The sequence below is a fragment of the Mauremys mutica genome, chromosome 2, assembly GCF_020497125.1.
Source record: "Mauremys mutica isolate MM-2020 ecotype Southern chromosome 2, ASM2049712v1, whole genome shotgun sequence".
Classification (NCBI taxonomy): Eukaryota; Metazoa; Chordata; order Testudines; family Geoemydidae; genus Mauremys; species Mauremys mutica.
In genome coordinates this window covers 285,787,132-285,813,725 of record NC_059073.1, presented here as the reverse complement: position 1 = coordinate 285,813,725, position 26,594 = coordinate 285,787,132, and the positions used below count along the sequence as shown (strand labels likewise).

The following is a 26,594-nucleotide window of genomic DNA, read 5'->3' as shown; positions in this document are numbered from 1 at the left end:
ATTCTGCAACAGCCTCCCAGCAGGAGAAGTGGGGACAAACAACCTAAGCTTGATAAGTTCATATATGTGATTATATGATGGGGCTGCTTGTAATAGCAGGGAACTGGAGTCAGTGAACCAGGAGGTCCCGTCCAGTCCTGTGTCCTATGTTCCTGTTATTATTAGTGGAAGTAGCAGAAAGTTGGGGAGGAGGGATAGCTCAGTGGTTTGAGCATTGGCCTACTAAACCCAGGGTTGTGAGCTCAATCCTTGAGGGAGCCATCTGGGGCAAAAACAGTACTTGGTCCTGCTAGTGAAGGCAGGGGGCTGGACTCAAGGTCCTTTCCAGTTGTAGGAGATTGGTATATCTCCAATTATTATTACCAGAATTGTATGGTGGCATCACCTAGATGATTCATCCAGGACAGTTCCCAAATGTGCAATCACACAGTAAGTGAAATATAATGTTTTACTGCAAGTGTTCAGTCCATGTCAAGTTTCAGATTTGTAAATTGCTTCCTTTTTAAACTAAACTCAAAAGCAAATGGTACATACCTGGCAAACATCATAGTGCTCAAAAAGAGACAGCAAGCCGATATCACTGCAGTTAGTGATTCCTTTCAAAACTGTGATATTTCCATTTCCAGAGTCCAGCTCTATTACATCATTGAACACGTTGGACACAGCCTTACCAGTCAGCAGCAAGTTCACAAGTTCCTGTTTACAATATAAAAAAATGTCATCAACTATACATCTCGCCAGCTCACTAAGGGCTTGGCTACACTTACAAGTTGCAGCGCTGGGAGTTACAGCGCTGGTCATGCAGCTGTGGAAGGGCCAGCGCTGGAGTGTGGCCACACTGACAGCTACCAGCGCTGCAGTGTGGCCACACTTGCAGCACTTTCCAGCGCTGTATTGAGAGGTGCATTGTGGGCAGCTATCCCACAGAGCACCTCGTCCCGTTTTGGCGCCGTTTTGGTGCTGAGTATTGTGGGAAGGGGAAGGAAGTGTGCGGGTCATTCCGCTTCCTGTTTGCCAGCGCCCCGTGGTGCATCGCTTCACATCCCAGCATTCACTCTTTCCAGCAGCGTTTGGCGCCATTGTGAGTGTCTTTCTGTTACTCTCTGTGTGAATCGCGATTTCTGTGGCAAATGGAGCCCGATCTGCTGAGGACTCTGCTGATGAGTGTCACCAGCACAACACGTTTGGCAGTCCAGCTATTCCTTCAGCTCCAAAGTGACAGTGAGGATTCCGACGATGATATCAATATGGATTTGCCTGCCGCGTGTGACACTAAAGTGCTTGCGGCATTTACGGAAATGCTCAGCACCGTTGAACGCCGCTTTTGGGCTCGGGAAACAAGCACTGAGTGGTGGGATCACATCGTCATGGAAGTCTGGGATGATGAGCAGTGGCTGCAGAACTTTCGTATGAGAAAAGCCACTTTCATGGGACTGTGTGCTGAGCTCGCCCCCACTCTGCGGCGCAAGGACACAAGATTGAGAGCTGCCCTGACGGTGGAAAAGCGAGTGGCTATTGCAATCTGGAAGCTGGCAACTCCAGACAGCTACCGGTCGGTCGGGAACCAGTTTGGTGTGGGAAAGTCGACCGTGGGAATCGTTTTGATGCAAGTTTGCAAGGCAATTAATCGCATCCTGCTAAGAAAGACCGTGACTCTGGGGAGCGTGCAGGACATTGTGGATGGCTTTGCACACATGGGTTTCCCTAACTGTGGAGGGGCGATAGATGGGACGCATATTCCTATTCTGGCCCCCCCCCACCTGGCATCAGAGTACGTTAATCGGAAGGGGTATTTCTCTATGGTTCTCCAGGCGCTTGTGGATCACCGCGGGCGTTTCATTGACATTTACACAGGCTGGCCTGGAAAGGTGCATGATGCACGCATCTTTCGGAACAGTGGCCTGTTCAGGAAGATGCAGGCAGGGACTTTTTTCCCAGACAGGAAGATCACAGTAGGGGATGTCGAAATGCCCACTGTGATCCTTGGAGACCCCGCGTACCCGTTACTGCCTTGGCTCATGAAACCCTATACAGGGAAGCTTGACAGGAGCAAGGACCGGTTCAACTACAGGCTGAGCCGGTGCAGAATGACTGTGGAGTGTGCTTTTGGGCGTTTAAAAGCCCGCTGGCGTTGCTTGTATGGGAAGCTAGACTTGGGGGAAAGCAGCATCCCCGCGGTTATATGCGCTTGCTGTACCCTCCATAATATTTGTGAAGGGAAGGGTGAAACATTCAGTGAGGCATGGACCACCGAGGTTCAAGTCCTGGAGGCTGAATATGCACAGCCAGAGAGCAGGGCTAATAGAGAGGCCAGCACAGGGCTACAAGGATTAGGGATGCCTTGAGGGAAGAATTTGAGGCTGAAAGCCAACAATAATGTTTGCTGCCTTGCATGGGAGTGAATTGCACTGCTTACACTGTTATTCTATTATCCATAATAATAATATGATTTGTAGTGCCTCTTTCTTTACTGGGCTAAGGTATCTTTCACTATCTGCTATAATAAAGACTGTTTTCAAAGCCAAGAATTGTTTTATTGAAAAGAAAAAAACTTCCTTGACAGACAGACAGACACACAACATTTCATGAACACAAGAGGGCAGGGGTGTGGGTTGGTGAACTGTACAGTCACAAGTTTGCATATGCCCTGTCTGGATTGCTGTTTAATGAATCCTGCACTTCAGGGTTCATATACTGCATGGTGATGGGGGTTGAATGCAGAGGGTAAGGGTGGTGGTAGGTATCAGGGCTGGTTGGGGAACATACAGGTGTTGGAGGCAGCTGGTGGTGGTAAGAACCTGGATGCTGGGGAAAGGTGGTTTGAGCTGACATTGGGGCACAAGGCACAAAGGACGGGGCGGGTGGGGGAGTAGCACGGTAGTGCTCTGCTTGCATGGCAACGAGTGACTCTATAGACTCCGCTTGGCGCTCCAGGATGCTTAGCAGCCGCTCCGTGGTTTTTCCTCTTGGCCACTGCATTTCTCTTGCGTGTCCTGCTTTCTTTCTCTCGCCAATCCTTCAAGTCCTTACTCTCTCGAGCAGACTGATTAAGAACAGTTTTCAGCATGTCTTCTTTGCTCTTTCGGGGATTTTTTCTCAAATTTTGAAGCCTCTGTGATGTTGAACATCTGGGCAGTCCAGTAGTCAAGGTCACTGTAGAAACAGAAATGACAACATTTAACACGGGCAGCATTGTATCCACTATCTCCAGACATGAATTGTTACACTGAGGGAGTGAGTTCTTATTTAAGCATTCTTTTACCCACACGCATAACACTACAGAAGCCACGACATGGTGAGTGAGCAGTGCTTATATGGGGAGAAGTGGGGCTTGGGTGTAAGAGGGGAGCTGGTTGCTTCGGGTAATCTGGAGTGCTAGAGGGGTTGAGTGAAATGCAGATGCAGGGGTGATCTTATCTCCCTATCTCTTCACTAAAGAGTCTCCCAACATTTTTCACAGGACTTAATCCTGGAAGATGTTTCCCTACTGCGAGTCACTAGGGAACAGCGGGGGGCTCTTTTAGAGCAATGTGGATTCCGCCCGGGACCCTATGCGGCTTGCCTGTGTTCAGAAATGGTCCCCCACCACTGGCAGAAGAGTGGCGCGGACGCGTCACCGTCACTGGGACAAGGGACACAGTGGCTCTGCCTATAAACCTGCGCAGGCATATTGCCCACGCTCTGGATGAAGCTTTTGCTGAGATAACTGAGGCAGATTACCGCGACGTGATAGACCACATCAATGGGCTATTCCACATCTAGAGGCTGGCATGCATGCATCCATAACCCCCCCTCCTCTCCAGAAACATTTCACCCAGAAAATAAAAGCCGCTTACCGGTAACACGCTCCTCTGCTTGTCCTTCTGCAACTGCTGGCTGCTGCGATTGGGTGCTTTCCTCCTGGCTTGAGAAGAGCTCCTGGCTGCATGCCTCCAGGGAATCTGCGGTTTCTTCCCCATGCCAGGAGCTTCACTCGCGGTTTCCTCCCCCCCCCACGCCTCCGCCTCCGCCGCCTCCTCCGCCTCCTCCTCCTGTCCCCCAGCCTGCTCAGAAGTGTCCATCGTTATCCTGGGATTGGCAGTGGGGTCACCCCCAAGTATCTCATCCATCTCCCTGTAAAAACGGCAGGTCGTGGGAGCAGCTCCGGATCGTCGATTCCCCTCTCGGGCTTTGTAATAGGCACTCCGCAGCTCTTTAATTTTCACCCTGCATTGTACTGCGTCCCGATCATGGCCCCGATCCAGCATGGCCCTTGATATCTGCTCAAAGATATCGTAATTCCTACGGCCGGAGCGCAGCTGTGCCTGAACAGATGCCTCACCCCAAACACTGATGAGGTCCTGCAATTCACCAGTGCTCCATGCTGGGGCTCGTTTGCCGCGTGGAGGCATGGTCACCTGTAACTGATTAAAACTGATTGCACTCCACACCTGGCTGCAGCAAACAGGAAGGAGATTTTTAAATTTCCCGGGGCATTTACAGGGCGGGTCACCTGAGCCAAGAGCAGTAGAGTGCAAACTGATGTGCAGAGTGGCTGAACAGGAATTCTGGGATACCTCCTTATTCCCTGGAGGACAGGTAAAGCGCTGGTGAGTGTCCACACCTGCTGGGCAGCGCTGGATCACCAGCGCTGCACTCCTTATACCCCTGCTGGGATGGGTTTTCAGCCAGCGCTGCAACCAGGGAGTTGCAGCGCTGGTTGTGCCCTGCAAGTGTGGACGGGGTGTTGTTGCAGCGCTGGAAAGCCTCCACCAGCGCTGCAACTTGTAAGTGTAGCCAAGCCCTTAGAATCAACACAACACATTATGGTAGGTCAGCATAGTTAAGGCTGCACCACAGCTTTTATTTAAGTGGGGAGTTAACCTTATCTGGAATAAAGGCGTCAGCTAAGCAGTGGACTTTTCAAAGGATGTGCTTCAGGATTCCGCCCCCAAAGTGCAATGAAGAAACATCAACTGGATTTAAAAGGCCAGCCAGATTAGGGCAGGGAAGCCAGTTTACATCCAATACAACCTTACATCCAATATTATTCTCAACCTTTCTTGGTTGGCACACCCTTATTTTAAGTCAATTATTTCAGTAGCCCTGACATGTACTGTAAAAGTAAGAGTAAAAAATGTATCAACATTAATGCTAAGCCTATGTAATTGACGTGCACATTTTTTGAGAGGCTGACATACTTGAGCTTGAAGAGTAAGTGGGTGCAGGGAATGGAGGAGCGTGATTTTCTTTTGATTGTAATAAAAATTTTGCTGGCTTATGACACCCCCACTCCCAATTGACTTTCATTACCCAGCCCCTCGAGGGGCTGCAACCCACTGGTTGAGAAACATTTCAATACCAGAAGACATTATCAAGATATGGTTAATTAGGAGTTGAGTAAACAAGTATTTTATAGTATTTTCCTGATATTTCTGCATGTGTGTGGGCATATTTTTTCTATCTGATCTGATTTGCCAAAAGGTTTACTAACGTTTGAGAACCTGGACTCACTCAGAGATGGATTTACCTTCATGGAGGCAGATAGATGCAGTATCTATCTATATGTCTTGTATCACTGCTGCCTTTGAAAGCCTGTGTGAACCCCAGGCCTCTCACTGCAATGGTATTACCATTGAAGATCATGTTGGAGAACACTGCAAGGAGGTAGATCCACTCTGGAAGGACAGCGTTAAAATACAGTAAGGGCCTCAGAAAACTGTGACTGTGGCAGGGACCTGAGCCATTAGGGGTTTGGCCTGAGCTGTGCTTTGATGGTTTGGGCTTCTTGGAACCTGAATCCCAAAGCACATCTCAAAGGGCGAAATGCCATGTGTATCTAAACCAAAGAACATGTTCCTCCCGTGCCCTGTGAATTGAAACAGCCAACATTCATAAAGCCATTGGGTGGCTGTCCCTGGAGAAAATGTAATCAATTCACATTGAAATTCAAATTCAGTCGGGGTAGATGCCTAACATCTTTTCATAAAGAAAGGCCAAGAAATGAGTGAAGTGAATGAGATGAGAACAAATGTTGCCTGAACAAAACATCCTTCCATGCTTTAACAATGTATTAAATTCACCCAGTACAACTCCAAAACACCCTTCTCTGCCACTTATTTACAATAATCAGTGGTCGGTTTAGTCAGATGCCACTTGTGCCACCCATTATGGCCTACCCATGACATCTGCCAGTCTGTTCATTCTGTTCCTTCTAATATTACTGTTGGCCAGTCCATGGAGTCAGAGTGGGGTGTGTGTATAAAGCCTGTGGAACTGAATGGGACACCACACACATCTCACTTTGGATAAGACCTCCACAAAACACAATCAAAAGCCCACTGACTACATCAGGCTTTGGATTAGGTCCCAACTGAGCGTGCAAAAATAAAAAATTAGAAAAACAAAGCAAAATTAGAAAAATAGCAAAATAATAAAAAATTGTGTTTCAGGCAGCTAAGGAGAGGATTCAGAAAGCAAGAGACTCTCAGAACAAAGAAGAGAAAACAAAAGTCTTATAAAAGAAAAAAGGAGGAAGATACTTGACAAAGGGAAAAACACATGAGGAACGTGAAATCAACAGTGTTGTTTCTTCACGGAATATAGTTCATATTATGTTGGCTTTCTGCATGTGTTGTCTTTAACACTCACACATCTCCCCTACTTACTTGTGTGCAGTATCCGTGGGTGCCAATCAGTCGGTTTGTGGACACATCAAAATCGTTGCGCACCCTGAAAAAGGTTTGGGAAGGTTTAATCACAATTTCACAGGATTTTACATTTCCAAGGTTTGGAAAGTTGCAAACATGGCTCAATTTTTTGATTTTTGGGGAGTACATTTCTCTATGAAAAAATATGCTTGTTTATGTAGTTACCTAAAGCCTGCTGAAGACATAGCAGATATAAGTTGTTTTACAAGAAATTAGCAATTAAGTGGTAAACTGCAGCAGTAAAGAGAAAGGAACTCTATTTTCAACAATAGTTAAAGCTACAAAACTCACAGCTACTGAGCGTTTTGCTTAAATGAATATTGACCAGAAAAAGAGTGTTAGAAGAAGATATACAAGTATTCTTCATATATATTAATTACTTCCAAGGATGATTGTTTTAGGAACATATTTGATTTTGTACTTTATGTAATGTTTCAGATATGAAATATAGATATTACTAACAAAGGTGCATCCACCAGGTTAGTCTGTCTTTGATCTCTAGGGAAATTCTCAGTGCTATCAATGGGATCTGTCCATTAACAGCAGACAATTCTGTATATGCACCGTACATAGTAGAATCCAATATACACAACATGGAAGAACAATGTGCAAATTTAAAACCCCATTCTGAGATCCTTTATTCTTAGAAACATCAGAATCATCATAATGCTTCATGCCACTAGTCCAGCTGCTCCGATACTCTGTCTCAGATAGTAGTCAGCATCAGATGATTCAGAAGAAGATTCAAGAAACATCCTAGTAGATAATTATGGAATACTCTCCCCAAAGAGGAAGTTTTTTTCCTAAATCCTATCAGTTAGTGGTTGGTTTATGCCCTGAGACATGAGGGTTTATATCCCTTATATTTTTTATTCTACCTAATGTAACTGTGAATATTCTTATTATACATATAAATGTATGAGCCTTTTCTGAACCCAATCAACCAACTTATTTTATGGCAATAAATTCCACTGATTATGTGCTGCCTAAAAAAGTATTTCTTCTTTCAGTTTTAAATGTGCTGATTTCAATTACATTGGTTCCTCTTATTCCTGTATTAGTAAAAAGGAAAAGGGATTATCTGACCGACTTTCTCTATATATTTCATTGTTTTATATACCTGTTGCATGTTCCCTCTTATTTGTCTCCTCTCTAAACTGAACAATCCTAATCTTTTCACTCTTTCCTGGTATGTAAGTCTTTCCATGCATCTAGCAATTTTTGTTGCCTGTCTTTGGACCCCTTAAATTTCAGTTTTAAAAAAATATATAGTGGTATAATATGTCTGTGATAATGTAATAGGTATTATGGTTGACTTGGTGTGATTAAAATAGGATTTAACCTGACATTTCATCCAAAACTCAAACTTAACATATTTTCAGTTAAAAAATTTGGTTCCAAGAATAAAAAAGTTGGGGCATCTCTGCAGTTCCTGGTTACGTCCCAAATATTGCAGAGATATGTTTCTTGTGGTATTACTTGTAGTGCCAAAAGCAGGATGTACCTGTAAGTCTTCTAAGATTTCCAGCCGGCTTTCAGGACTGAAGAGGTCTTTAGAATCACTAAATCGGAACTGAACCTGTTGAGGTTCACCCGTGCACTACTTCATGTGTATAAATGAGAAGGGCACTCCAAGAGCCAGTTCCAGTGATGTCTAAGTGCCATACTAGCTAATGTTACTAGTACTGAATCAAAAGGGCTAAGAAGAATCCATGAACACTGTATATGTGGTGTGGAAAAGTCTTGTATAAAGAGATCACAACCTTTCAAGGCATGGATGGAGCGATAACAATCTTTGGACTTTGGCCACTCATTAGTTTTAGAAACAGTTGCATCTTGAAAATGCCATAGCCTTGTTTGAAATGAGGGGACTATACAATATACGTCAGTTAGGGGCGATGGGACATACAAGCAGGACAATGGAAGGAAGTTCTAATTGCTTCTGTAGGTGCAAACAATATGGGACTTTAGAGGTGTATCTCAGATTTTCAAGAAGAAACACATCTGCATTTCAAATCATTTCTGCTAGGGAGGAAACAACCAACAAACATATAGCTATAAGATTTACAACAATTATTAATCATACTGTCACGACAATTCCCCATTCCCAAGAAGTTAGCATGTGAGCCAGAGTGTTTATTTACAGTATAATAAGAGGTGTAGTATTTGTTGGGCCTAGCACACTTTAGGCACTATATAAACAGCAAACAAATACAGGTAATGACATTGCATTGCATATTTTTGTCAGCTTGCAATGCAGTACGTTGAAGACATGCTGCTTGTGAAAGGGTCATTAATTTTGATGTCCTGATAATAAATTGTCTAAAGAACCTTAATAAATAAATTATTGTTACTAATGATACCTTCAATAGCATTTTCCATCTGTAAGTCCTGGTCCACACTGCCGCCTAAATCGATGTAAGTTACGTCACTCAGGGGTGTGAAAAAATCACCACCCTGAGCGACGTAGCTTATCTTGACCTAACGCAGTGTCTACACCGTGCTATGTTGATGGAAGATGCTCCCTCGCCAATTTAGCTTCCACTTCTCAGGGACGTGGAGTACTGAAATCAATGGGAGCGTGCTCTCTCATCAACTTATCGCGTCTTCACCAGACCTGCTAAATCGATGCCACTAAATCAATCACAGCAGCGCCAATTTAGCAGCCCAGTGTAGACAAGCCCTACATCTTAAAGTACTCTACAGTGGTGAGTATCATTATCCTTAAATTAAAGATGGGGAAGCTGAGGGACTAAGAATTTTGTCCAATGGTACACAGTGCATCAGTGGTTCAGCTCAGTATAAAATCCAAGTCTCCTGGCTCTATTCCCTAGGTCAGGAGGGTCTCAAGTCAATGAAAAGATGCTGCTCAAGTCATTAAAAAGGGAGGATTGCTTCCTTTCATTACCCTATAGGGCTCTTGTGCATCTTCATGGTGTGACATTATCAGTATTTTCCTCTGTTATGATAGCATGGAAGTATTACTGCAGAGTGGGAGAAAATATTTTGATTGGAGGCTGAAAACACAAAATCAAGTTAGATATGGGGTTTGGATCATAAGCAAGAGTCTGTAAAGAAAATGGTCCAGTTAGACACCAAGGTTCTGATTCAGGAAAGTGCTTAAGCATGTGCTAAAAGTTAAGTTCATTCTTAAGTGCTGCCCTGAATGGGGACCTATTTGCATAAAGCCATAATGATAGCTTTGGGCTTCCAGATTGTTCTCAAAGGTCTTACAGATGAACTATCATTACTAGATGTATTTTCTATTTTCAGCTTGCACTGTATTTACGGAAACACATTTGCTCCATTTGGAACCCAAACGCTGATGTTAAAACTCCCCTCCTTATGCCCAATTATTTGTAGCCATCTCTATCATCACATATTATTCTTTTAAAACATTGTTTGGGGATGGTAAGTTCCCAGTGTAATTCTTTTGCTTTGTATCAGTTAGGAAAATCCCTTCCAGGGCCGGCTCCAGACCCCAGCGCGCCAAGCGCGCGCTTGGGGCGGCATTTTGCCGGCAGGGCGGCAAGCGGGTCCGGCGGACCTTCCGCAGGCATGACTGCGGAGGGTCTGGTGGTCCTGTGGCTCCAGTCGACCTCCCGCAGGCATGACAGCGGATGCTCCACCGGAACCAGCGAACCCTCCGCAGCTGCGGGAGGTCCACTGGAGCCGCGGGACCAGCGGACCCTCCGCGCCATGCCTGCGGGAGGTCCGCTGGTCCCGCGGCTCCGGTGCACCTTCCGCAGGCATGACTGCTTGGGGTGGCCAAATTCCTAGAGCCGCCCCTGATCCCTTCATGACAAAAATACCTCAGTGGAGCCTTTTTACAGTTATAAAAAAATCCAGTGGCCTGTATGCACTTTTCCGATACTTTCCAACACTGTCTCAGAAGGCTGTTGTTAGAGGCAGGACTGGTTAAAATACACATTACAGAATGATATCATCATTACATATAATTAATCTTATTTTGCCTGGGTTCAACTGTATTATTATATATTAACCTTGAGTCCTGTTGGAATTATAAGCACTATCATGCCATTAATCTCAAAGAGCTATACAAACTCTATGGGTAAGAGCCTCACCTGATATAAATTCTCATTGCTCCATTGACAATGCTCCTTTGAAATCAATGGAGCTAATACAATTTACATCAGTTTACCATCTGCTCCAAAACTTTGTATCCATTCATCTACTCCTATCCATCCCTCCTATTGAACCCACCAGTATATTGCAGCCACTCCTGATATAGAAAATACAAAAAAATCACACAAGAGTTTAGGAAAAGTAAAGAAAAAAAAACATATTTAACTTAAACTGTAGTGGGAATGGGGATTTCTAGTGAGATGTATCCAGGTTCTATCCAGTTTTTAAGAATGCACACATACAAGTTCAAAAAATGTAAAGAAACTTGAATACTGGACATGAGGGTTTGAAATACTTAATTAGATGGACATCAGATGAGTTACACTCATGTTAAAAAAACAATGCTCCATAACGGTTTGTGTTCTCAATCTGTTGATTGCAAGAACCTGCAAACTCAAAGGAAAATCCATGCCCTGTCGTTAATGGAAAACAGCTGAGAATTGCACACTAAATCCAAAAACCAGGCATACATTTACTACAGGGGAAAATGCTGACATAGCAAAACAAGCATAAAACTGTTCATTATTTATCTTAGATTTTCCTTCTCTTTGTTAGCTATAAAAAAAAGTGTGTGTTTAAGTTAGTGCTGGTTCCTTAATCCTGTGGTGAAGCTGTAGTAGTAAATTGATGACATCACACCCATTTTCATGGCAACGCTGTTACATTAACAAACACACAATTAGGAGTCCACTACAGAAATAGAATTTGAGCTAAGAAGGAGAAAAACTCCTCTTTGAATGTAAAGATCTCAAATAATTATAAAGGAGATATGAGGAATAACGGGACGAATGAATGGCTTTTTGTACTAATGGTCTATTTTTTTCACATTTGCACAGTATGAAAGTCCTTTTACAAAGGTAACAGATGTTTAAAAAAGGGCAGAAAAAAATCTATGTTTAAAAACTGTGAAGGTTGCGATGTGACTTAATAAAAGCAACGATATGGTGTTGTTCTTAACTCACTGTTTTTTCTTGTTTGAGCACCAACTCAGCAAATACATATTTAACTTTAAGCATGTGAATAGTCCCATTAACAAGACAGTCAAACTAGATACCATTAACTTTGGCTTGAATAGAGACTGGGAGTGGCTGGGTCATTACACAAATTGAATCTATTTCCCCATGTTAAGTATCCTCACACCTTTTTGTCAACTGTCTGAAATGGGCCATTTTGATTATCACTAGAAAAGTTTTTTTTCTCCTGCTGATAATAGCTCATCTTAATTAATTAGCATCTTAGAGTTGGTATGGCAACTTCCACCTTTTCATGTTCTCTGTATGTAAATATATCTTCCCACTGTATGTTCCATTCTATGCATCTCATGAAGTGGGCTGTAGCCCACAAAAGTTTATGCTCAAATAAATTTGTTAGTCTCTAAGGTGCCACAAGTACTCATGTTCTTTTTGTGGATACAGACGAACACGGCTGCTACTCTGAAACCAGTTTTAATACAGTATATAGTGTATTCTGATTTAATATAACTTACTCCATGTAGGTACTGATTCAAATCCAGGCAGGGTCAACTCAGGCCTTCATTTTTCCAAAGTATGATGATTGTTTTCTGTATTTATCATGTCAAGCTCTTCTGTATCAAAGCCTGACACAGCAAACAAAGATACTAAACCAAACAAGACTGCCCTATTTGTCCACATTAATGTTGATACTTAAGCTTAGCAAATATAACTGATCAAAGCTTGAGGAGAGGGAAAAATCAGCTGAAACTCTGGTAAATTTGAGAGCGTTTTCCACTCTGTTCTGTTTCATAAAAGCCCAAGGTTTAATTCTCAACATATTCTGAGTTAGTTGTTGTTGCTTTGTTCTTTTTTTTTTTAATGGAACTTTTTGCTCTTGAAATTGAAAAAAAATGGGTTTGAATTTTTCGGATGGGGCATGGGGGGATTCCATTTACAGTTACAGGGGAGCAGTAACTAGAATTCTAGAGGGATGGCTGCATTTCAGTGAGGTCATGCATATGCATTTTGCAAATAGTTTCAAGACCCTGAGGGATGAAAGGTGCCATGGAAATGCAAAGCATCTGTTTTCCATAGCCAAAGAGAAACTGCTCTGGGACTGTCATCATCTAGACACAACAGTTAAAGGCAGCCTCAGCACTTGATTTTAAGTTGTGTTTGCTATACATTTTCTCCCAACCTTAGCAGAACTAGAGCAGTTGGTGTGCTAGTTTCCATGTTTTTGCTGTGCTTTCTCTTTACAGTACCTTTTAAAGGAGAAAAATTCTTCATAGAAGCACATGGAAGATGACCCCACAGAACAATGCGTCATTTTGAAGCTGATTTATGCTATGTAAATATGTATTTTTAGACAATCAAATCCCTCTGTCTAGCTAGGATGCTCATCAGTGTGGGACCCTTCACAGACTTTAGCTCAGGTTCAGATTACTGTGATGGACATGGAGATGAAGCAGCATTGTGGGGTGTGACCTCTAACTTCTTGGTGGTTTTTCAGAGATCAAACGACTGTTTTCTTCATTCACAAGAAACACTTAAGAGGTAAAAGTTAAAAGAGTCAAATAAGCACTGCTGTGTGCACAAATCTAGTTGCAATGAGCTACTATTAAGCATTGAAATGCCCATGGTCCGCACTAGCCAAATAAGTTCCTGAAGTTTGTGAGTAACACACTGACAGTGTGTGTGATGCAGCCAATAATATTATATTTTGTTTTGGGGGGATGATAAGATAGCTTCAAGGTGGCAATGCGCTGTGCTTGCATACAGGAATCTGAGGTAACATATTCAAATGGTCAATCAGGCCTCAGTTTGGCAATAGGTTGTAGAACTGATGGTCTCATGTATAATAGAGGAGGGAGAAAGGCCAAGAAGATTTTATGTTGCTACAATGGGGGCCCACCGCAGGACCATTCTGCTGGGATGCAGGACTATAAAGTAGGCCTCTGGATGGATGGATCAGTGCCAGCAAGGTCCTAATTGAATGCTTTGTGCCCCCATTCTCTACCATGGGCTGGGCTCCTGCATCGGTTCAACCAGAGGAGAAACTGGAGTCCACTCTCGGAGATCAGTAGTCCAGCCAAGGACTGTAGCCTATAGAGAAGTGTGGAACGAGGCACCCAAGCTACAACTTCCATGAGGCATCGTGACCACTCAGACACACTTTAATATCAAACTGACCTGAAATGAAACATTTGATTCAGTTAGAGGAACCAAAATATTTTGATTTGGGCTGACATATTTTGTTTTGATTTTCTCAATGTAAAATTGAAAAATGTTGGCAAAATTGAAATTTTTGCATGGAAAGTTTTAATTTTGTGGCAATTTCATTTTCTGTGGAAAAAAATATTTTAACAGAGAATTCCCGATCAGCTCTACTCTGGACAAGACCCGCTTAAGTATAACCAGAGCCATCCCTTGGGTAAGACAAATCAGGGCAACCACTCCAGGCAACGTGCTTTGCTGGGCCCCGCACTTCAACATCACGGTGCCAGATGGGGTGAGGACAGCAGCTGTCTGCCTTGAGCAATGAGCAGAACAGTCAGAGGCAGCCAGCAAGCAGGAGGCAGCCTGGTTTGTCTGGTCCTGCCTTCCCCCAGACAGCTGGGCTCCCCTGTGGCACCTGCACACAGATCACGTGGCCCCTGCCTCTTCCCTGGGCTCTTGGGCCCCTGCCAGCCCCGGGGCAGTGTTGGAAGGAGAGTGCTGCGCACGCAGCTCCCCAGCCCCGTGCACCCATCCTGGTCCTGCTATTATTCGAATGCTGAGGCCGGGGAGTGTGAGGATCCCAGCCAAGGCTGGGCAGGAGGCAGCACTGTCACCCAGTGGAAGGGCACCCCCGAACACCAGTGGATGCGCTTTGCGCCAGGTAAACTTCCACGACCCACACCCCATGGAGCAGCTAGAGCCCTATTGCCCCCACCAGCACGCCCCCTGCCTCATCCAGTGCCCTCATGGGAGACCCAGTGCACCCCCTACCCCAAGGGGGGACCATATAGGCTGATTTGTCCCGGGCCCCGCGCCCCCCTAGGGACAGCCCTGAGTATAACAGATCTCCCTGGCCTTTGAGTTCTCACCCAGAACTATGTCAGTTATGTAAATCACAACCACTCACTACATCTGTGCACCCGCCACTAAATGGCACATAGTTCTGAAAGATATGAATAGTGAGGTCATATCTCCTATGATTAGGACATCTCCACTCATCTGTAATTGAAATATACATAAGAAGGTGTAGTTTGCTATTTAAAGGCTGTGCAGAGGTTTGAGTCCACATTTCACTGTCTTTAGTATTAAATTTCTGTTTCTTATAAACAAAAGATACGGTTTGGTACTATTTACTTTCACTACCTCACTCAAGGCCAGGAAAGCAGCACAGTTTCTGAAGGTGGTCCAGTGAGACAGTGCTCGAGCTGGCATTTAAGAGAACTGGAGTTTGTACCAGCACTGCAACTGTAGATCAGATTTATAAAGGTATTTCGACACCTGAAAATGCAGATCAGTGCCAAGTGGGATTTTTCAAACGTGTCTAGGCACCTAACTCCCACTGAAATCAATTACAGATAAATTGACATGGCATAATCCTTCTGGTAGGATTTCAAAAATAACAGGAGATATGACCTCACTGCTTGTATCATTTGGAAATAGGTACTAGTTAATGGCTGGTTCCTGGACTGAAATCAGTGGGAGTTAGGCAGCTACGTGCTTATGAAAAACCCACTTGGCATCTTTTAAAATCTCACGCCTGTATGGCCTAAGAAAAGCCACCACATCTTTTTGGGCCTCAGTTCCCCAGTCAATAAAATGAAGATAATGCTACTTATGTTATAAAATACAGATATTATTAGTATTAAACCAACTGCTTGGGGGTCAACTCTGCATAATTGCAATGGAAACGTGTGGAATGTTAACGTGAAGTCAATTAAAAAAACCCTGTGAATCCTGGAAGAAAACTCAATGGATTACCAACTGAATATACGGTATATATAAAACTCAGTTCCAAATTGTGATTTCTTTTCAACACAATATAGGGGTGAGAGGAAGAAAATCCTAACTGCAGCAAAGCACTTTGATAAGCCTAATGCATAATCTTCTGTAAACACAAACGGTTTCTTCATAAGAGTTATTGTTGAGAGATGGATATACAATGGATGAATGGATGAATTGACACTTCTCTTTCACTTGGGTATGATTCTTAAAGGCTCTTTGCAGGGTGTGCTTTGACATTGTGATATAGAGTTCGCTGATTAGTCCTGAGACAGATGGCAGTGAACTCTATTAAGTGCAAATCAACATCTCACCCATTGTCCCACATGCTGGTGACCCTCAATGGAATGTAACACAGGCTATCTTAAAGAATGCTTCTAAATTAGAGCCGGCATGTATATTACACTGAACAACTGACTCATGTAGTGATCACTGCTTCCTGAGTGACATCTGACCATATACAACGGAATCACCATCCAAAACTGAAATGAAGTAAAACTGCTCAGGCTATCAGAAAATCTGCTAGAATTGGAGAGCCAGGAACAAAAAAGGTCTTTAGAGCAGTAATGATGAGCCTGTTATTTTGGTTGTATTTGTTATGTGGCAGAGACACACTAGAATAGACTAACCCAATTGGCACAGTGCACTTCACCTGCTGGCTGGATGTATTGTGTACCTTACTGCAGATGTCACACAAACAGGCTCCATGTGGTCCAAAGGACTGGGCTGAATAGGGTGATCAGATGTCCCAATTTTATAGGGACAGTCCTGATTTTTGGGTCTTTTTCTTATATAGGCTCCTACTACCCCCCACCGTCTGTCCCGATTTTTCACATTTGCTGTCTGGTCACCCTAGGGCTCAGCATCTTTCTACTAGAACACTTTCCACAGTGGACGCACTTAAAAACTCACCAGATATAGATTAGGAGCCTGATCTAAAACTAACAGAAAGCCTCTTACTGATTTATTGAGCTTTTGATAAAGCCAAACATAGGAATCAGTCAATATCAGCGGTATTCCCTCTTCTTGTAAGAGACAACACCTAGAATGCTGTAAATGATGAACTCATATTATTTAGTGGGCCAAAGGACTTTCTGTGGAAACTAGGAAGTTTTGAAGGGTGACCACTCCCGGCCTGTGTTACACCTTTCACATGGCTAAGGCAACTCTGAAGTTTATGAAAGAGGAATATAAAAATACTCACAGATCGATAGATCTTGTAAAGATAACCGACACGGTAAGAAGAATGCACCCAAATGGACCAGTTTCAAACTGGAAAAAAAAAAGTTCCACTGTATTTACATGTGTTTGTTTATTGAATATGCTTTTCAGCCCTAGCATAAGGAGATGCACCTCCAACTGAGGTCAATAAGACTCACTCCTATTTACGTTATGGTCTGAATTTGGTCCTTCATCTTTTTCAAACATGGGACGCATCAGCATCATACCCAAAACGTTGTTTATACAGTTTTCTACAAAACGTTAAATACTGAAAAAATAACAGCTGAACAATGACAAGTTTCATTTTCTCTCCATGCACCATACCTGACGAATATTCTGCTGAAGAAAAATGGTCAGATCTTCACATTTTGTGACACTATGTAGTATTAGCTGGAACAAAATGTAAAATAATGCAATTAAAATAGATAACAAGAAGCTGGTATAACTCAAGCCAGAATTATTTAAGTAACCAAAATCTGTATGTTTGGCCAGATCCTCAGCTGGTGTAAATTGGATCGGATTCATTGAAGCCCATGATGTTCACAACTCTCACTTTTTTCAGCAATGTTACTAAAATGAGAGAGACAACATTGGTGAGGTAATATATGGTACCTACCTTGTCTCGCTCATATCTGGAGAACACATGGCTACAACAACACTTACCAAAATAATATATTTTAAATCCTATTTTAGCTATAAAATTCATATATTCTGAGAGCTCTTTTAAAATGTTAGTTCCTGATATGTCAAATTTATTGCATGGAAGTTCATTATTAATTAAAGAATGATCTGTGGGAGAAAGGGAAATTCTTGGAATCATCTTAGGAATACCAAATCATTGGAGATTTTTAAGAGCAGGTTAGACAAAAACCTGTCAGGGATAGTCTAGATAATACTTAGTCCTGCCTTGAGTGCAGAGGACTGGACTAGATGACCTCTCAAGGTCCCTTCCAGTTCTACAATTCTATTATTTCAACAGTGTCTGTTCTTTATCATTGACTTACACCCCTTGATTTTGAGGGGAGTAATAGTCTTGAGGCCAAAACATGGGACTCAGGGTCGGGAGAGATAGTTATATTTCTGACTTTGCCATGGGTTTCCTGTGTGATTGTGGGAAAGCCCTTCTTCCCATTCTGTCTCAGTTTTTGGGGATAAAAATATTTCCCTAATTCACAGAGGTATTATTTGTAAGGCTTAATTCATTATTGCTTTATTGGATTATTAAATCAATTTGAGATCTTCAGATGGAAAAAATGTATAAGTGGAAAGTATTTAGTTTACAATTAATTATTATTATTTAATCAGAAAAACAAAGGGCAAGGAATATTGTAGGAAGGACAAGAAGGGAAAATCATGGTTTCTTTCTCTAACAGTGTTGTGAGGAGCTATGGAAGGATCCATTTCCAGTAACTAGAGGGGAAACTGCTATTGTTTGGGGCCTGGGAGAGAAGAGGGAATGAAAGGAAAGGGAAAAGGAGGATGTCAGAAAACCCAATTCCCATTAAAGGGTGTGGCAGTTTGGGAGCCAATTATGTCACTTCCTCTTTGATTCTCTTCTGACACTGGAGTAAATTAGAGTAATTACAGTGGTGTCAGTAGAGTTAAACCTTGGTGAGACAGGGGAGAATCAGGCCCATTGCACTTATATAAGTGAAGTTACAAAATATATTACAGGAAGATTACACATAAAATCTTACTGTTTCGAAGATTCCGTCTGCTTTGTATTTTCCTGCTGGAGTGAACTGCTGCCTTCCTGAAGACCTAAAGAGGAGAATTAAATGAACAGCTGTTCACTTTAGAAGAACCAACAACACAGCAAAGAGAAATTCATGGGCTGTAATGAATTGGAAGACTAAACCAAAAAAAAAGTGGCGTTAAATAAAAGACCTTTGGCTTTTAATATTACTTTATCTGAGCTCTGATAGCCTTTAGATTTGTTTGCAATTGATCAGTTCATGTTTCTGTATCTAGAAAGAAGAAAGGTATAGATTGAAGAACTTACTGAATTTTTTCACTGCAACAAAATATAAGAACAATAATATTATAACAAGAGTGGAACAGACATTGAAAGTCTCTTCTGAGATACCCATTGTAGTTTGAAAAAATTTAAAAATATAATTACAATAGTCAGTGAGCTGCTTTGGGAAAGTTCTACTTCCAGATTAACTGGAAGGAATTCTCATCAAAAACTGTCCCATTGAATTCAATGGGGCCAGGAATTCACCCTGAGATTTCTCTATTAGGACAGGTAACTGCTGCGAGCATGTGACCATTAGCAATAAACCCTTTCAGACTATACGGATACATACTGTCCTTCATACATAGTGATAGCTACTTAGATGTATAAACAGAAACAAACATTTTATACACACATGAGACTATTACATGATAATTAAAAATATTCCTCCCACTTACAGTGCAACCACAGCTTTTTCATTGCCCCCGGCACGCCATAAAATATCTGCAATAGCCAGGGTGAGGCATTTGGTCCTATGAGCATCTGAAGGTTGCAGACACCTGTTGTTTTTGGATATATGAGAAACAAGCAAAAATTGACACTATTAGTGAGGCAGCCATGTAAAGATGAACTTCTCCTCTTTCAGTGTGCACAGATTCACAGCAGGTTTGGTATGTACAAAGGCCCAGATCCTCAAATGTATTTAGGCACCTAAATCCCATTGAAGTCAATGAGAGTTATGCACTTAAATACCATTGAGAATGTGAGACTAAATGACTAAAATCAATGAGTAGAGTTGCCTCATGTAGGATATTCTCTTTGCACTGTTGGTAGAACATGCCTAGTATACTAGGCATGATACACACTAACATCTTTAATTCTGGGGGGTTGACTTTAAAGGGCGGTCTCTGTTTTTTTCACGATTCACTTACAAGGAAAAATTCACAAAATTAGCATGTGGAGCCTGGTGAAACAATGACTGGGTGGAGGGATCATGATAAAGGGTGTCAAGCAATGAAGAATTATTTAGCATAATATGAAAGGTTATAACTAAGAGTAAAGCGGTAAAAATCAAGAAAGAGCCAATTTAGGCTGGATAGTGGGAAATACTTTTAGACAGTGAGATCTACAGTAATAGGCTATGGATTAAACTTCTAGGGGAAGCAGTACAAACTCCATCAGTAGGCACATTTAAAATTATATCTTTCAAAATACAAGTAACTGTCCCTTGGGGAATAATCTTGCACTGGCAGGGAGTTTGACCAGGTGACTTAATATATCTTTTCCATCTCTACATTCTATGATATGATTGTTTTATATGCTGAGTCAAAAAAGGCCTTCAAATTTCATTTCAATCGTAACTGAATGGTTTAGCTTTTGTTGGCTTGAAGCTCAAGCCTGAAAATCCTTATCTACTAACTGACTTTATCTAAAATGTCATGTGCTGTAAATAGAATACATTGCACTTGTGTAGCACCTTTCACCAAAGGATCTCTAAACTCTATACAAAATTTATTTGCTAAGTCTCACAATACCCCATGAGATAGGTAAGAAATATTATTCCAGTTTTACAGATGAATTGGACGATTGGAAAAAGGCAAATATAGTGCCCAACTTTAAGGGAAGAAGGATAATCCGGGGAGCTACAGACCAATCAGCCTCACTTCAGTCCCTGGAAAAATCATGGAGCAGGTCCTCAAGGATTCCATTTTGAAGCACTTGGAGGAGATGAAGGTGATCAGGAACAGTCAATATGGATTCACCAAGGGCAAGTCATGCCTGACCAATCTGATTGCATTCTATGATGAAATAACTGGCTCTGTGGATATGGGGAAAGTGGTGGACGTGATATATCTTGACTTTAGCAAAGCTTTTGATAGGTCTCCCACAGTATTCTTGCCAGCAAGTTAAAGAAGTATGGATTGGATGAATGGACTATAAGGTGGATAGAAAGCTGGCTAGATCGTTGGGCTCAACAGGTAGTGATCAACAGCTTGATGTCTTGCTGGCAGCCAGTATCAAGCAGAGTGCCCCAGGGGGCTGTTCTGGGGCCGGTTTGGTTCAACATCTTCATTAATGATCTGGATGATGGGATGGATTGCACCCTCAGCAATTTTGCAGATAACACTAAGCTGGGGGGAGAGGTAGATATGCTGGAGGGTAGGGATAGAGTCCAGAGTGACCTAGACAAATTGGAGGATTGGACTAAAAGAAATCTGATGAGGTTCAACAAGGACAAGTGCAGAATTCTGCACTTAGGACAGAAGAATCCCATGCACTGCTACAGGCTGGGGACCAACCGGCTAAGTGGTAGTTCTACTGAAAAGGACCTGGGGATTACAATGGACAAGAAGCTGGATATGAGTCAGCAGTGTGCCCTTGTTGCCAAGAAGACTAATGGTATATTGGGCTGCACTACTAGGACTATTGCCAGCAGATCGAGGAAAGTGATTATTCCCCTCAGCACTGGTGAGGTTACACCTGGAGTATTGCATCCAGTTTTGGGACCCCCACTACAGAAAGGATGTGGACAAATTGGAAAGAGTCCATCAGAGGGCAATGAAAATGATTAGGGGGCTGGGGCACATGACTTATGAGTAGAGGCTGAGGGAACTGGGCTTATTTAGTCTGCAGAAAAGAAGAGGGAGGGGAGATTTGATAGCAGCCTTCAACTACCTGAAGGGGAGTTCCAAAGAGGATGGAGCTAGGCTGTTCTCAGTGATGGCAGATGACAGAACAAGGAACAATGGTCTCAAGTTGCAGTGTGGGAGGTCTAGGTTGGATATTAGGAAACACTATTTCACTAGGAGGGGGGTGAAGCACTGGAATGGGTTACCTAGGGAGGTGGTGGAATCTCCAACCTTAGAGGTTTTTAAGGCCCGGCTTGACAAAGCCCTGGCTGGGATGATTTAGTTGGGGTTGGTCCTGCTTTGAGCAGGGGGTTGAACTAGATGACCTCCTGAAGTCTCTTCCAACCCTAATCTTTTATGATTCTATGATTCTAATTAAACTGAGGCACAGAGAGATTAAGTGATTATAGGACCAAAAGTTGTATAGTGAGAAACTGGCAGACCTGAGAATAGAACCTAGGGGTCCTGACTCCTAACCCCTTGCTCTAACAACTAAATTATACACCCTTCCACATGGGAAGTTTGGAATTGTTCTCCACTGGTTTTAAGGGTGACCTCTTTGAGTTTTAGACAATATTAGTCTTAGAGCACTGCCAGCCTGAGAGATGAGGTAAAAAAACATGTGCAGCACTTGAATTAAAAGATCTAATGTCATAAACAGTTAGTTAAGGGTTAAGGTTTTTTTTCTACCTGTAAAGGGTTAACAAGCAGTACCTGTGAACACCTGACCAGAGGACCAATCAGGGACAAGATATTTTCAAATCCCTGTGGAGGGAAGTTTTTTTTCTGTTCTTTGTTTTTAGAGAGTCTCTCTTGGGAGTTAAGGGAGTACAGACATCTTAATCAAGTCCTCCCAGGTTTCTGCAATAAATTCTTCTATTCAAGCTAGTGAGTATTAGCAAGGAACTAGTATTCTTATACTTTTATTTCTGTATTTGCAATTCTGTGTTTTGCTATAGAATTTCTTTAATTCTGTACTGTTATTGCTTTTACTGAGAAAGAAGGGAGGGGGAATTCTCTCCAGAGATTGATAAGTTTAGACCCTGTGTATTGTTCCATCTTGGTATTACAGAGGCAGTTTACTTTCTTTTTATTTTTTAATAAATCTTTTCTGTTAAGGATTTGGTTGATCTTTCCTTGGGTGGATTCTCAGGGAAAGGGGAGGAGGGAGGCATCCCTCTGTAGTTGGATCCCGGTATCTCTCCTAGGAAAAGGGAGGGGGGAGGAAGCAGGGGGGAATGGTTTATTTCTCCTAGGTGTAAGAACTCCATGGATTTGGGGCTCTTGGGATCCCCAAGGATTTTGGGGAAGGACTGTGTCCCAATACACATACATTATTGGGTGGTGGCAGCTTTTACCAGATCTAAACTAGGATTTTAGTTTAGGGGAGTCCATGCAGGTCCCCATCTTGTGAACCCAACAGCTCCAAGTGGGGGTGAGACCTATGACATCTAATAATTCAAAACACTAAACATCAACCAAGAAAAATTAAATAACAGAGTTCTAAGTTGTATGTCTGCCTGGAATATAATGTTTAGTGAGAAAACCCTTCCCTCTCTGATGGACGTGGGGCATTTGAACAAACAGAGAGAACTCAGTTTAAAAAAAAATGTGCCCATAGCCTTTTCACATCTGTTCTTGTATTCTAGCTGAGTTGTTCAGGTATTTGTGGGCAGTGCCAAAATTATATTCTGTGGATGGAGCAGGTAAAGGAGCAATAAGAAAATCCATTATTTTATTCATGTAGCTGGAAGAAATCTGAAGCCCAATGCTTGATGTGAAGCAGTCAACACCTTGAAAAGGCAGATACAGTAGAAAAAGATGTTAATTTAAACAGTTCAGCCATGAAGATTCCTGTCCTTTTCTGATCAAGAATCAGCTTCCACTCTAGGGAGACACATCTGAAGAAAAATATGCCTCTTTCATGAATAAAACAACCCATCTCGCTATTCAAGTTTTACATGCCTGAAGGCCTTTTTTGTTTCTGCCCATAAAGATAAAGAGTTTGCCCGTTAACCAGAATACTTTTGGGAATTTCTGCATACTTCAACAGCCCTTCTCACACACAAAATAGTGGGAAATAAAATCCTTTCAAATGAGGATGAGAAACACGAGGAGAGAACAATTTCCAGATAAACAGGGCTGGGAGAAGTCATGTTAGAGCAAAAAATCTATCTTAGGTACTTATATGGCTGCCATCACCTTAATATCTGAGCCTCTCACAACCATCCTGTAAGTTAGGGAAATGCTATTATTCCCATTTTACAAATGGGGAATTGTGAGACAGTAAAACAAAGGACCAGATATTCAAAGGTGTGTAGGTGCCTAAAGATGCGGGTAGATACCCAGTAGGATTTTCAAAAGTGCCTAAGGAGTTTTGGCACCTAACTCCCATTGATTTCATTGATGGACTCAGGCATCTAACCTGCTTAGGCACTTTTGAAAATCCAACTAGGCACCTAAAAACTATTGAAAATCTGTCTGTGACTTGCCTAAAGAAGTCTGAGGAGCTGGGAATTCAACCCTGGTCTCTTAAGAACAAGGACAGCATCCTGACCTCTGAATCTTTCTTCCTCTCCTTTTTGTAAACTACCAAATATCAGACTCCGTTTCTCCATTAAACATGGGAGCCTGAGCCTCTTAAATGTTCTGGGCCACATTTAGCCCCAGAAAAAGGAGGAAGATTTCCCATTGGCCTCCACGATGAAATTAGGTTCCTGGTCCTCATGGTCAGAAAATAATCCTTTACTGACTCCAAAGGAGATTCCTAAGCAACAAACTCTAAAACTGAATTTAAGCCTCATGGTGGCATCAGACATCTATAATACGTTTACATTTGTCTTTATGAGTCAACAGTGTGCTATGAGTCAACAGTGTGCCCTTGTTGCCAAGAAGGCTAATCGCATTTTGGGCTGTATAAGTAGGGGCATTGCCAGCAGATCGAGGGATGAGATCATTCCCCTCTATTTGGCATTGGTGAGGCCTCATCTGGAGTACTGTGTTCAGTTTTGGGCCCCACACTACAAGAAGGATGTGGAAAAACTGGAAAGAGTCCAGCGGAGGGCAACAAAAATGATTAGGGGGCTGGAGCACGTGACTTATGAGGAGAGGTTGAGGGAACTGGGATTGTTTCATCTGCAGAAGAGAAGAATGAGGGTGGGGGTTGATAGCTGCTTTCAACTACCTGAAAGGGGGTTCCAAAGAGGATGTATCTAAGTTGTTCTCAGTGGTGGCTGACGGCAGAATGAGGAGTAATGGTCTCAAGTTGCAGTGGGGAGGTCTAGGTTGGATATCAGGAAAAACTTTTTCACTAGGAGGGTGGTGAAGCACTGGAATGGGTTACCTAGGGAGGTGGTAGAATCTTCTTCCCTAGAGGTTTTTTAAGATCAGGCTTGACAAAGCTCTGGCTGGGATGATTTAGTTGGGGATTGGTCCTGCTTTGAGCAGGGGGTTGGACTAAATGACCTCCTGAAGTCCCTTCCAACCTTGATATTCTATGATTCTATGAATATGGACAAAGGTTAGAAACTGTCTTCAAAAATATAGCGTCATTGTATCTGGAAGAGAATACACGGTTACATATTTCTTAATGCTCCTTTAGCTGGTGCTTGAGCCACCCCTGAGTTGATTTCTTAGTTGATTGATATGTCAGATGTCATTGATTTGCAATGTTTTAATAATTTCCCCCTCCACTGTAGCCAATTTCTGTTCTCACTGAATTGATTGAGAAATGATTTCTATCATATTCCCTTCATATTCTGTAATATGAGGAACCAGAGACAGTCCCTTCTAAAACTCAGGAAATTTCCTGTCCCCTTGTCCAAACTGGAGCATGGCATCGCAATGTAAAACATGGTAGATCACTGTGTATTTTAAAAAAAGTCTGTTCTGAATGAGAGCTAGCTGGTGGAGCTACAGCTAGATATGCTCTTCTGGAAGAACTGAGAAAAAATAAAGAAACAAAACAACAAAAATTGTGGAACTAACATGATGTCACACCCTGTTTGTTTGGAACTCTCTCCCAGAAGAGGTTTGCCAGAATAATTCACTGGCTGCCTTGGATGATTCAAATCACACGCCCTGCAAGAGGCTCATCCCTGAGGGTTTTAGGGGCCCCTCCCCTGTTCTCTTGGTTTACTGTGTCTCATGTCTTTCCATCCCCATTCTTTCTGCCAATGAGGAATCAGTCCTTTTCACCTGGTAAGGTGGCTTCCTCATGATTATGGCGTTGATTCTTGTGCCAGGAATGTCTGCCTTTGAAAGCAGGGTTACTTTATTTTGGATAGGTTGGGAGAGTTGGTTCTTCATTTGATGTTAATGTTTTACATTCATTTTTTCTATGACACTCAGGGTATGTCTAACTGTAATCAGAGGTGTGAGTGCAATTCGTGCAGGCGTACTCACGCTAAGTTTAATCTAGGTCACATGGCTAAAAAAAAGCAGTGAAGATGCAGTGACGTGGGACTCAGCACGGGCCTACCTGGTACCCTGGGTATTTGTGTTCCTCGTCTGTAGTGCGGTTCATGCTGTCTCATCACCACTGCTATTTTAAGCTGCACTCAATAAATCAAAGTGAGGTTGGGTATAGCTAGATGTGCTGTAATCACTCCGCCAACTCCAGCACACACATATTCTTAAAGACATATTAATCGGTATCTCATAAATATTAGAAATATTGTCCACCTCTGACAATACATGTATACATAGAAGAATTTGCTACCCCAGCAATAGCTGTCTCTGACTTATCATCTCTAGTTAGAATTCCTTTTTTCCTAGTGAAAGCTGATTCTGTTTACCAAATAGCCTATTTCGAAATCCACATTTGCGTGGCGCACTCTGCGTTATGAAATCATTTAATGAAAGGATGAATCAGGGAAGCTATGCCAAAGAGCTTGACAATATCCCTCAAGAAAATGAGGCTTACATTTCAAAATCTATTCAACTGAGCTTAAAATAGGCTACAGTGTATAGTCTGTGTGTGTGTGTGTGTGTGTGTATG

The 26,594-nt window shown here is 42.4% G+C and overlaps 1 protein-coding gene across 3 annotated transcripts in view; it reads right to left on the bottom strand.

The window, feature by feature from the left end:
- MINDY4 (MINDY lysine 48 deubiquitinase 4) overlaps positions 1-26,594 on the bottom strand; it is a 103,560-nt gene that overhangs the window by 28,243 nt on the left and 48,723 nt on the right. For all 3 annotated transcript variants that reach the window (XM_045004378.1, XM_045004377.1, XM_045004376.1), the window contains 6 exons: positions 19,424-19,525; positions 18,706-18,769; positions 17,333-17,398; positions 16,992-17,059; positions 6,648-6,711; positions 535-696 (listed from right to left, as the gene is read on the bottom strand). In XM_045004378.1, the coding sequence (XP_044860313.1) occupies positions 535-696; positions 6,648-6,711; positions 16,992-17,059; positions 17,333-17,398; positions 18,706-18,769; positions 19,424-19,525 (526 nt within the window). The remainder of the gene's footprint in view (positions 1-534; positions 697-6,647; positions 6,712-16,991; positions 17,060-17,332; positions 17,399-18,705; positions 18,770-19,423; positions 19,526-26,594) is intronic.